At 47.2% G+C, this 12,480-nt stretch overlaps 1 protein-coding gene across 1 annotated transcript; it reads left to right on the top strand.

Moving 5' to 3' along the window:
• The first annotated feature begins 6,907 nt into the window (after positions 1 to 6,907).
• On the top strand, positions 6,908 to 12,229 carry LOC307060816 (keratin, type II cytoskeletal 6A-like). The gene is made up of 9 exons (XM_079715588.1): positions 6,908 to 7,477; positions 8,434 to 8,648; positions 8,992 to 9,052; positions 9,197 to 9,292; positions 9,419 to 9,583; positions 10,062 to 10,187; positions 11,012 to 11,232; positions 11,448 to 11,482; positions 11,585 to 12,229. Exons 1-9 carry the CDS (start codon positions 6,938 to 6,940, stop codon positions 11,818 to 11,820), a joined length of 1,695 nt encoding a protein of 564 aa, XP_079571714.1. The 5' UTR covers positions 6,908 to 6,937; the 3' UTR covers positions 11,821 to 12,229.
• Positions 12,230 to 12,480: the final 251 nt, after the last annotated feature.

The raw sequence follows: 12,480 nt of genomic DNA, 5'->3' as shown, positions 1-12,480 counted from the left end.
CCTGGCTGGGCTGGCTGTACATTTCCTCTTGATGCAGCAGTTACATTCCTAGGTACTTATTTAAGGAAAATGAAACATATGTCAACACAAAGACTCACAAGTATGCTCATAACTGTTTAATGGAAGGTAACCCCAAACTGGAAATATTTTAGGAACCCACAAGTCAGAATGGGTAAAGAAACGGTGGTTTATTCATACAATGGTACAGTACTCAGCCATAAAAAGAATGAACTACCAATATTCACAACCAACTGGATGAATCTCAAAAACATTTTGCTGACTGAAAAAACTACACACACACAAATATATACATATATATTTATAAATATGTAAGTAAATGCTGTGTGATTCCATTTATATAAAATTCTAAAATAAATTAATTCAAGGTGGAAAAATCAAAACAGTGATTGCTTTAGGCAGTGGGCTTAAAGGGAAAGGGCACAGAGGAATTTTCTGGAGGAATGGAAGTGCTCTATGTCTTGATATTGTGTGGATACAGAAGTGAGCAAATTTGTCAAAATTATTTGAACACCACACTTAAGATCTGTGCATTTCACTGTATATAAACTATACCTCAATAAACACAAAAATTTTTAAGAGAAAGAATATTTCATGCTTCAAATTTCTAAAGTGGAAACGGGAAAGAAAAAAGTAAATCAGGAATGGAATCTAGATTAGCCAATCATAAATCATAAATCAACAGTTTCTGCCACAGGGTCCAAACTTTTCTAGCCATCTTGAATGTTCTTCTGGGCCTATCGGAAAAATTCAAGCTATTTTCTGGAAGTGGCTGAGGGAAGGGCAGAGGAAAATCGGAAGGAAGCTAAATGTAACAGATCCAACCTGAGGTCTCCTTTGCAATGTTAGTTCTACAGACTTGTGCCAGAGTATCAATGATCTGTTACTAATTCCAACCCTAGGTTTAAAGTAAGATTATAAAGGATTAACAAATGGAAGTAGCCATTGAATGCCAAGAAATCTCAGAGGAGACAGTTGGAGGCATGTTTTCTCTCTAGGACATTCAGATGGTTTTGAGATGAATTTTTTGGGGGTAGGAATTACTCCAAATCATCCTGAATTGGTGGGGAGAATTACCCAGTACATTCATAATTAACCAATATTTCCCCTTTACTGAAATAAAGGGAGTTTAACCAGAAGGCAGATGTAGTAAGACATCATCCTATAAGGTGCGTCTTTTCTAATCACTCATATTATTTAAGTCAGATACTTCGTGTATCTTATTAAAATGTTGGAGAATTTTCACCCAACTATACTTTTTTTTTTTAATGACACAGTATAGAGAGGTAGACCCTGCAGAGGTGAGGAGGTGAAAACCAGAAGCTCAAAGAGGAGACAGACATAAGAAGGGAGGCAAGGATGTGAGGGAGGCAGTGGAGAGAGAAAGAAACCAGTCCACTGGTAACTCTTCTTGGGCACTTTCTTGGTCTCCCCTGGAGCCCTGGCTTGGCTCTCTTCAACCTCTGTTCCTACCGAGGACTGAGGACATATGACAAAGGAGGCTCTGGCCCCTTGTCCTCTTCCCCATGCTCTTTTTTGCTACTCATCCCAGGCATACTCCACACTAGCCCTGGGGTTCAGCCTGTTCTCTCCCCATCCTCACATCTTCTCTAAAACACTTCTCACCTCCTGCATCACTCTTGCTTCAGAGCATTAAAATGCCTCACTCACGAGATACCAATTGCTCCTACTCCTCCAACTAGTTTCCCCACATCAATTAGGAAAGCCAAATGTTGTCCCCTTCATCCAAATATGCCTTCAGTCCGAGCCCAATGATGCACTTATCAGCGACTTATATTTTCAAGTGCACCTACCTACCCAATACCAGTATATACAGGGCGAGTCAAAAAGAAATGAACATTTCCAAACATGTATTACTCAGTAACTAGGTTTTATAAGAAGAGATACCAAAATCAGTTGAAAGGACAAATCGGAGGTGCTTTTTTTTCTATAACTGTACAAACACTCAATTTTTGTCCCTCAAGGCACATGACATGCTTCAGTTCTGTAGGCTAATAATTGCACCAACTCATCCCAGACTCTTTGTTGAATATGACTTTTGATAGTTGAAATGGCAATCACAAGTTTCCCTTCATCTCCTCCAGGCTATGAGGAAGAGGTGGGACAAACACGTGGTTCTTGATTTACACCCCCTTCGAAGTCACATGGAGTGACATCTGGAGACTTCGGACTGTAGTTCCAGAGGTCAATACTTTGAACCAAGCATATCACTGAGCACCGTGGAAGGTGTTCTTTCCATGACATCTGGAACCCACGATTGACTTAAGGTAGAGCCCCATCCTGCTGGAAGATGGAGTTGTCAGAAACTACCTGCAGCTGTGAATAAAGCCACGCAGGTATCATATCCAGATATGCGACCCCATCACTGTGCTCTCTGCCAAAAATGGGTGGACTCTGTGTGTGAAAATTGAGATATACAAGGGAAGCTCTACTGTTTAGTGCATACTACATGTTTATATACAGCATGGTTACTAAGTAATACAATTTTGAAAGTTTCAATACTTTCTGAACAACTCTGTATATCATAGAAGGCTGCACTTGCCACTCCAAATTTTGGTGCTGAGACAGGCTGGGACCTGGGACCTGGTACCTGGCACCCTTTGCTGCAGTGCTTGCACCTGGACAAACGTCTCCTTGAACAACAAAATACAAAGAAACTTATAAGGGACTAAAAATAACTGTATATGTGCAGTTGGGGCAAATTATGGACAACAAGATACAAAAAGACCAAACAAACCTAACTTCCACTTCTGAAGAGCTGGGAGCAAAAGCAGGGTACTGCACATGCCCCCTGCACACAACACCACCAAAGGGGTGGCCGAATCACCTAAGTCACCCCTCCAGCCCGACCCCTAGACACACCCCTACCTTCACCCTATATAAGGAACAAGCTCCCTCCTGAGCTAGCAAGGAAACATGTTACTTGTTCTCACTCCCCGCTGCTGCAGTAGGGGTCCCAATAAAGCCTTGCCTGAATTTCTTGTCTGACCTCTGATCAATTTCTATTGATTAAGGAGGCTAAGAACCCTGGTCCGTGATAGTGCTAATGTCTCTATCCTTTACATGTGTGGTTGCATGTGTTTCTCTTTCAGTGGGTGCTCCCCAGGGACAAGACTGGGTCTATGGGATTCCCTCTGAACAACATCATCCTGCTCTGGGGCTTGCAGGATTAGGCACTTAGTCTTAAGCTTTTGACGGAATGTGACAATGGCCGATTCCTCATTCTCATCTGCCAGCTCCATCCAGGGAGGCAGAAAGACGAGGCAAATCCTCTTGAGGCAGACTTTCCATGGGCTCAGCCTTCAGGGGAATCCCTCCTGCCTTCCTCCATGCTGGGAAAAATGCAAGGAGTACAGTTTAATCCTTGGGCCCTAGAACAAAGGCCTTCCTCATTCCATGGCCATGAGAGACAACACCAGCCTGGATGGAGCTTCTCCCAGCAGAGTAGAGGCTGGGTTCAGCAGCCTGCTGAGGAGGAGGCTGGCTGTTGCTGGAGTTACTCATGCAGCTTTGCTTCAGTTTCTCTCACATAGTTGCCTGAATTATCATTCTTTGTTTTAATCTTATTATGAAGGTCTGACTTCCCCAGTTTTCTCCTCTGGGAAAATATAACTCCCCTGTGCTCCACCATGGGGCATGATTCAGGATCACTGGGAAGATTTCATCTGAGAAGTCAATTCTCTAAACATCCAGTGGGTCCCCACTGCCTATGAACACAACCCTCTCCTGGGTGCTAAAACAGGGGAAGAAGGCAGAGTACTGCATTCCAGAAGAGGGAAGAAGTACAGCTTAGTCCAGGGAGGCAGTCTAAAGATGGGTTAGGGAACACGGCACACTTCCCACACCCAGACAAAGAAAGATAGAGAAAATCAAGGGCAAATGAACCACTTGCCCTTGACCTTTTAAGGGTAGTGGGACTTGAAAAGAGTGGACAGAAATGGATCAGCCACAGGGTCCCTCCTCCCTGACTCCCCCTTCACTCTCTCAGGAGCCCTCATCATCTCTCATGAGCCCTCTCAGTGGACATGACTCAGGGTCAGGGTCCCTGGAATTGGTTCCTAGAACAGCATTCCCTGGCAGGTGGTGATGGGGAATATTGGGGGGGGGGGTGAGAAAGTATATATATATATATATGAATGACCTATAAATCTACCAATAGGAGAAATACTTGTGTCAGGAAATGAAACAAACATGATACTTTACATTGCTGATGCTATCTGGTGCACATGCCAAATTTCACATTGGATAATATGTTGAAGTTAAATCATCCTCTGATAGGCTAAATGGTTGAATGTGATGTTCCTGCTGCAATTGAATTATATAATTCATTGGAGGATGAGTCTGCTCCCACCCTGGAAAAGATATACAATTAGTACTAAAAGAGGAACTGATCTGATCACCTGTGCTGTTTGACAGAAGCCTGTCCCCGTGTGCACAGCCCAGAGGAGAGATAAGGACCCGGAAGAGGGTTACAGCAGAGAACCTGACTCCATAGGAGGGAGAGGGCAGCCTGCCAGGCTCTCTCCTAGGACTTGGATGCTGCCTTCCTCTGACCACCGCTTCCTTCCAGCCCCTTGAGCAAGGAGCTGCTGCTGGAGAAGAGCTCTTCCCTGCCTGCTGCTCTGAGTGCCAGCGAGCTTGCAAATCACTCTTCTGATCTCGTGCCTCTGCATGGCCTCCAGGAGCAAGGACAAACTTCTGCCTGTGGCTTCTGGCCTTACTAATGTGGCACAAACCTGCAACACTGGTCTCATTTTCTCCCCACCCCTCCCAGACATATGCAGGCTGTCCCTGTGTTCTGTTCTTGAAGCTTCTTGTGGGTCCCTGAACACACCAAACTTCTTCATACTTCCATTATAATGATGATATTAGCTCAACTTCATTGAGAACTTATGTGCAGACACTGTGCTAAGACTTCTACGTGAATTATTTCATGTAATCCTCACATCACTGTGAGATAGGTACTATTTTCATCCCCCAGTTTAGAGCTCTAAAAATGAGTAATTTGCATAAAGACCACGGGAGCCCGGGAGCCTGAGCACTCTGTCTCCAGAGCCCTTGCTCTTAACCAGGGGTTGGCACATTTTTCTTTAAAGGGCCATCTAATAAATCTTTTAAGCTTTGCCAGTCATACACTCTTCTGTTGCAACCATTACTCAACTCTGCCATTGCAATGTGAAAGCAGACACAGACATGGGACATTGACATAGACACAGGACATTGGACAAATGCATGTTGCTCCAACTTGACTTGCCAACCCTTCCTCCCCTCCTGGCCTCATCCATGCCAAGTCTAAAGAATCTATCCCAAGAGCGTAGCTCAGAACACCATGCCATGGAAAGGAAAGCTTCTTTCTCATAACTGGGTGGAATCACATTTCTTGGTAAAGCATTGTGCAACCAGGGTGGAGGAAGGGGAGCTGCTTCCATTGCCTTGAGAAGGTGCCTCTTTCCTGCCAGATGCTGAGTTAGCACTCCTTTGGGTAGGGAATGCCCTGCTCTCCTGTATGCTGTGCCTCCATAACACTGGAGAGATTGAATTGTTTATAAAATAGTCACAAGAGCTTTTCTCAGGCTCATCTCAATAGGGGAGTTTGTCTTTCCTCCCTTGGTTGTCAATTAACCAGATATTCTCATAAATCACCATGCCTACAATTGCTCTCAACATTCCTCTTAGTGCTTAATGTATGGACTAGGAAATGAATCTCTTTCCCCATAAACCAAACACCATGCTCACTTGACAGCCTTCCCACCCTCTAAGAATGTGTCTGGGGATTTGAGATTTCAAGCACTGAGGTTAGAAATATAAATTTGGAATTTACTTGTGACATCATCACACTTATAAAGGCACATTTTTATGATTCACTGCTTCTATATGCCCCTCAACTTTCTGTGCACACCACAGTAAGATATATAATTCTTGATTCTTAAGAAATGTCAGAATCTATGGGCATCAAAATGCAGTGAATTCCCTTAATGATTTTTGTCCTACTCATTTTAGCTTCTTTAAATTAAGCTCTAAGTTAACATTCCAAAAAGACAGAGAAAAAGGTGTCTAGGAATTTCATTTGGTTAAAAAAATGTACAGGGTCATCAGGTCAATGGGAAAACAAACACTAGGGAGGGAGGTGCAGGCATAGGTAGAAATCACAAGAAGTCAGATCTCTGGGCAGGGTGGGCTTGGGTGATCTCTTATCCTATCATGAAACTGCCAATTCCACACAGGATAGAGTTGCTCTTATGCTGTAAAAACTCAGCTCCTCTGTCCCTCTTGCCTGTCGAAGGAGGGTCATGTCCCCAAAGTAGCCCCCATTCCCAGGTCAGGCCACCAGAAAAGCAGCCAGGAGCTCCAGAAGGACAGGTTCAAACATGGCGGAAAAACACCACAAGCCACTTCTTGCTCAGGCCACAGGGCAAATGCCTATTAGCTCTCAGAGGCAGTCCAACTTGATGGGAAGGGTGGTGCTGGTGGAAGAGAAAAACTGTGTGGGAAAGGGGCATGCAGAACAGTGTCTGAGTAAGCAGAAGGAGGGGGCAATTATCACAGATCAACTTGTCTCCTTTGTTTGAGAACATGACTAACTCATGACTTCAGTAAATTTACATCCAGACTTATTGTGTTGTGATCAAGTCAAGGCTAGAAGCCAGGAGAATTTCTCCACGAGTAAAGGATGCCAAAGAAGCAAGATTCATACTTCATACCTTCATAGTGCCTGGGGGCGATCTCACTGTTTGTAAAGCCCAGCCTTCCCAACCTGCAGGCTCACCTTCCAGCAATGAGCCCAGCCCATTTTCTCCATATATAAGCCACTGCTGCGAACCTCGTCTCACCGATCTGCTCCTCTCAGCTCTACCCTCCAACTCTCACGCCCTCCTCAGCCTCTTCGACTTCAGGAACCATGACTTCCAGATCCACCGTGAGAAGCCAAAGCAGCAGCCGTAAAGTCTTCAGGGCCGGCTCAGCCAGAGTCCCTGGGGTCGGCCGCTCTGGCTTCTGCAGCGTGCCCGTGTCCTGCTCCAGGGGCAGTGGTGGCCTCATTGGAGTGGGTGGAGGAGCTAGCTTTGGCAGCCGCAGCCTCTATGGTGTGGGGGGCTCCAAGAGGATCTCCTTCGGAGGGGGCAGCTGTGCCCTCGGTGGTGGATACGGCAGCAGAGCTGGAAGCGGTTTTGGCTTTGGAGGCGGAGCCGGGAGTGGATTTGGTTTCGGTGGTGGAGCTGGTGGTGGCTTTGGGCTTGGTGGTGGAGCTGGCTTCGGTGGTGGCTATGGGGGCTCTGGCTTCGCCGTCTGCCCCCCTGGAGGCATCCAAGAGGTCACCATCAACCAGAGTCTCCTGACTCCCCTCAACCTGACAATCGACCCCACCATCCAGCAAGTCAAGACTCAGGAGCGGGAGCAGATCAAGACCCTCAACAACAGGTTCGCCTCCTTCATCGACAAGGTGAGCTGGGAGCACCTGCCCTCCACTGGGATTTCAGAGTCCCCAGTCGAGAGACACAATCAATGTCCTACCAGGGGGAGACTCGGGAGAGAGGGAGGAGGGGACTCGGGCTAGCTCTCCACTGGGATGCAGGACAGGCTCCATGTGGACCACAGGTAGAAGGCGATAAAAATCATTTACAACTACTGATCCGTTAAATGTCTTCATTCCTGCCTGGGAAGCATTCTCCACTCTTGATAACCCTCAAGCAAAGGAAAGGAACTGAGAGAATGGAAAGAGTTAGCTTGATCTTCTGAAGGGTCTAAGAAATTAAAAAGGGAATTACAGTGGAAACAGCACTTGAGCCTTAGTTGGGGTGGCGGCGGGGAAGGAAAGACGATAAAAAACCAAAGGAAATGCCATGAAGAAAAGACTCAGAAACATGTATATGTGCATAGAAATACTTAACTTGTAGAACCAGATCATGAGCATTAAGGGAGCTTGTTTTAGAAGGACTCATGCACTAGATGGGAAAGAAGATTAAATCCTATCATCAATAGGGTTGGATTTTAAACATTAGATTCTAAACATTTGACATCCCTTTAACTGAGATACACTCTATAAAATAACTCTGTGCAATATACGAGAGAAGTACTATTTTAAAGTACATTTGTGATTGTGCTCATCAAGAGGAAGAAAAGAAATGTTGAAAGTCACTGACTGACAGGCCCCATAATTGAGAAGAGGGACTATCTGATAGCTCCCTGGGGAAACTTGGCCCGTGAGATCTGTGTGGTGTGAAGGAAAACAGTCAGGGGAGCAGAACTGTCAGCCTGAGCCTCTGTACATGCTCTGGAGTAGCCCAGAACCATGGGGACCATCAGATCTGCTTGGGGACAGTCAACTCACCTCTCTTCTGTCCTTCCTTCCTTCCTTCTTTCCTTTGTTGGACAAATAACCATCTTGTCTTTCTCCAGGTCCGATTCCTGGAGCAGCAGAACAAGGTCCTGGAAACCAAGTGGGCCCTGCTGCAGGAGCAGGGCACCACGACCGTGAAGCAGAACCTGGTGCCTTTGTTCGAGCAGTACACCAACAATCTCAGGAGACAGCTGGACAGTCTTGCCGCGGAGAGAAGCCGCCTGGACTCAGAGTTCGGGGGGATGCAGGACACAGTAGAGGACTTCAAGAAGAAGTGAGTTACAAGAGAGAAAAGGGCTCAGTTTCCTGAAGCCCACGCTTCAAGTCTATTAGATGACCAGGTCCAAATGAGGGCAGGATTCTTTGTAAAACGTGTCCATGGAAATGAAACCACAATGCTCGCCTAAACACAAACCCCGAAGAACAAAAGGGCCATACAGGTGGATGGGGAGAGTAAAGATGTAAACAATATAGGGACCACAGAATTCATCTTTTAGGCTTACAGGCAGGAAAGCTCCATTTGGATATATCCGTTGTGGGAAATTGGGATCCCAGGCTGCCTTTTCTGTATCATCTTCACCACTGACTCAATTAGGTTTTACCCTTTCTAATTCCAGATATGAAGATGAAATCAACAAGCGCATGTCAGCAGAGAATGAATTTGTGAACCTGAAGAAGGTGAGATGAGTAAGATCAGGGGTTCATGTTTCTTTGCCAAAGGAGAGGACTCTGAGAAAAGAATAATCAGGGAGACTAAAGGAGGAGCGGACTGGGAAGGAGGGCTTGGCTCATCTGATCCCAGGTTGTTGGCTTCTTCCCCAGGATGTAGATGCTGCTTACATGAATAAGGTTGAGCTACAAGCCAATGCAGATGCTCTCATAGATGAGATCAACTTCCTCAGAGCCCTCTATGACGCAGTAAGCATCTTTCCACACTCTGTTTTATTGAATCTAAAGAGATTTGCAAAGGATGGAAAATCTTAGGCTTGGGTATCTCTGTAAACGTCATGGGAAAAGAGGATCTGACGATCTCATGTTCTGCAGGAACTGTCTCAGGTGCAAACCCACATCTCAGACACTTCTGTCGTCCTCTCCATGGACAACAACCGCACCCTGGACCTGGACAGCATCATCGCTGAAGTCAAAGCCCAATATGAGGAGATCGCTCGGAGGAGCCGGGAGGAGGCTGAGTCCTGGTACAAGTGCAAGGTGAGCAGTGAGGGGGAAGCTGATGAAGAATCCCTGTGCCCCCTCCCTGAAGAGCACCAAGGCTTCCTGAGACTTCACTGGGGAAATCTACATCTAGGAAGCGGGGGTCCTCTCAAAGAACGTGTACCCTGAACCAACAGAGTAGATCTTTACAGTATGTATGTCCAAGTCTAGTAAGTCAAAGAACCTAAATGTAGGACAAAAGCTACTGTAGATAAAGGCCAAGGGATCTTTGCTTTAGCTTCACCCTGATGCTGGTTCTCAGAAACAGTACAGAGGATGTTCTGGTCCTGAAGAGAACCAGGCAGTCAGTGTTCCTACCAAGGGTGGTGTGTGATGGGTGTACAGTGTCCATGACCTTGTAACACCAATTTTCTTAAAACGCCTTGTGGAGAAACCATTAGCTTCGATTTGTGAAAACCTTGATTAGTGTCCTGTGAAACCCATTGACACCATCCTCTATCCCTCTGGTTTACAGTACGAGGAGCTGCAGGTGTCGGCCTGCAGACATGGGGATGACCTGTGCAACACCAAGCAGGAGATCTCTGAGATCAACCGCATGATCCAGAGGCTGAGATCTGAGATCGACCATGTCAAGAAGCAGGTATGGTGGGGACCACGGAGGGGAAAAGCATCCTTTCCTTCCTAGACCACCAGGGATCATCAACCACCACGTAGGGAATTCCTGGGCACTGAGGGAACAGCAGGGAGGGGAGGACATGTACTTCCTCCCTTAGTGAGTTCCCACAGGTTAGAGAGATGGATCCCAACCCAAGAGCAGGAAACAAACGCATGACAGGACCAATCCCGACTGGTCAGCGGTACAAAGATACAGTCTTGAGGCACTGAAATGAGATTCCATAAGAGGAATGATTGATTTGGGAATGCAAGACACAAGTTGGCAAAGAAAAGGTCAGGCCAGAAAGTGTGAGGAAGATTGCTGCAAATATGCTCAGACTCGATGTGAAAAAGAAGCTGAGAAAAGACACAGGACAAATGAGGGTTTTCCAAAAATGTGAAGTGGAAGGAAGGCAAGGTGGCAACAGTTTAAAGTGAAATCATCTCCTCACTGTGGGTGTCTGTGGTTTTGTGTGAGTTAGTGTGCGTCCACATGAACTTACCCAAACTGTCAACATTCAGAAGAAGCCAGTGGGTCCATTTCTTCCAATGTCCCCTGGTCTTGGGTCTGCTGTCGTATCTTCCAGCAGTCACCACCTCCATCCTCATTAGGGTGGTTAACACAGAGGCGCATAGGGAGCTCCTAGCCTAGTTCAGGTTTGCAGAATGGAAAAAGACTGGACAAAAAAATCAAACCCCCTTTTCCATGGAATCTGGGCTCTAGAGCTCTTCCTCACTGGGAAAGAAGAACCATGGTTCGTCTCCTCAGGAGTCCAGATTGCAGGTTCATCTGCCCATCTTCCCCTCTAGTGCACCAACCTGCAATCCGCCATCGCCGATGCTGAGCAGCGGGGGGAGATGGCCCTCAAGGACGCCAAGAACAAACTGGCCGAACTGGAGAACGCCCTGCAGAAGGCCAAGCAGAACATGGCGCAGCTACTGAAGGACTACCAGGAGCTCATGAATGTCAAGCTGGCTCTGGACGTGGAGATCGCCACCTACAGGAAGCTGCTGGAGGGCGAGGAGTGCAGGTGAGTCACACAACCTCCTCAAACAGCTGGGGCCATCTCCAAGGTGTCCAGCCAGTGAGCACCAGTGGAAGGCACTCTAGTTGTGGCCATAATGCCACTCCCAGAAAACCACGTAGAAGGCACGTTCCCCATGGGCTCTCCTCAAGCCAAAGCTTCCCACGCTGGTCCAGCTCTGTCTCTGTGGTCTCATGATGGTTGTGTCTCCTCTCTCCTAGGCTGTATGGGGAAGGCGCTGGACAAGTCAACATCTGTAAGTACCTTCTCCCTCGCCCTTGTGCTCTTCTGACTGGACTCTGTGTGGCAGAGTGAGCTCACCATGTCTTGTCATGGCCTTGTCCCCTTGCCTCTCCAGCCGTGGTACAGTCCACCAGCTCCAGTGGCTATGGCGGTGCCGGCGGTGTCAGCAGTGGCTTAGCCATGGGCGGAGGCGGTGGCTACTCCTACGGCAGTGGTCAAAGCATTGGAGGTGGCTTCAGTTCCGGCAGTGGCAGAGCCATGGGGGGTGGCCTCTTCTCCTCCGGGGGCAGCAGTTCCGCCGTCAAATACACCACCACCTCTTCCTCCGGCAGGAAGGGCTACAAGCGTTGAACGCCTGCCATGGGCTCGTGGTCCCACAACGTCTCAGCCTCCCTCTCCAGCTTCACTGTCCTTTCCTCCAGTTGCTTCCTCTCTCCTGCTTCTTTCTTCTCTTACTCCTTGAGTTAGAACTGAAGTTGATGAGTGCCCTCATGTCCTCTCTGCCAACACCTGCTGCATCTGAGCTTCCATTGCTCACCATCGGAAGGTCCCTGTCTGGGTCCTACTCCAGAACAGGGCAATCCCCCTAGCTTTTCACTGGCCCAGTATGTCCCATCTCACAGGTGTTGTGTTCCTCCCTTGCAGTGATCATGACAGCACAAGTGACTAGTTCTATGATGTACGGGGGTCTGTATCCCTGTGATGCTTCCTCTGCTCTTTGCTCACTTGTATTGCTAAATAAAGCAGATTTATACTATAATGCGTTGTTTCATATTGCCTTGCTTTGTTACCAATGGTTCTTGTGGTTTTCGTCGGGCAAATGCCTTTTCAGGAATGAAGCATACCCCCAATCCCCATGTGCTTCACCCCCCTCCTTTAGAGAATTCGACAAACAGCAACTTAGCATCTGGTTGCTCAGGAGTCCTCCGAGAAGAGTTTGGCAAATGAAGCGGGAGGGATCAGGTCCATCATCATAGTAAAGTCTGTTTTCACTGCCCTTACCAGGTGCCA

Source organism: Hyperoodon ampullatus, assembly GCF_949752795.1.
Source record: "Hyperoodon ampullatus genome assembly, chromosome: 11".
Taxonomy (NCBI): domain Eukaryota; kingdom Metazoa; phylum Chordata; class Mammalia; order Artiodactyla; family Ziphiidae; genus Hyperoodon; species Hyperoodon ampullatus.
Note: the sequence above shows the minus strand (reverse complement) of the source record. Positions and strands in the feature narration are given on the sequence as shown.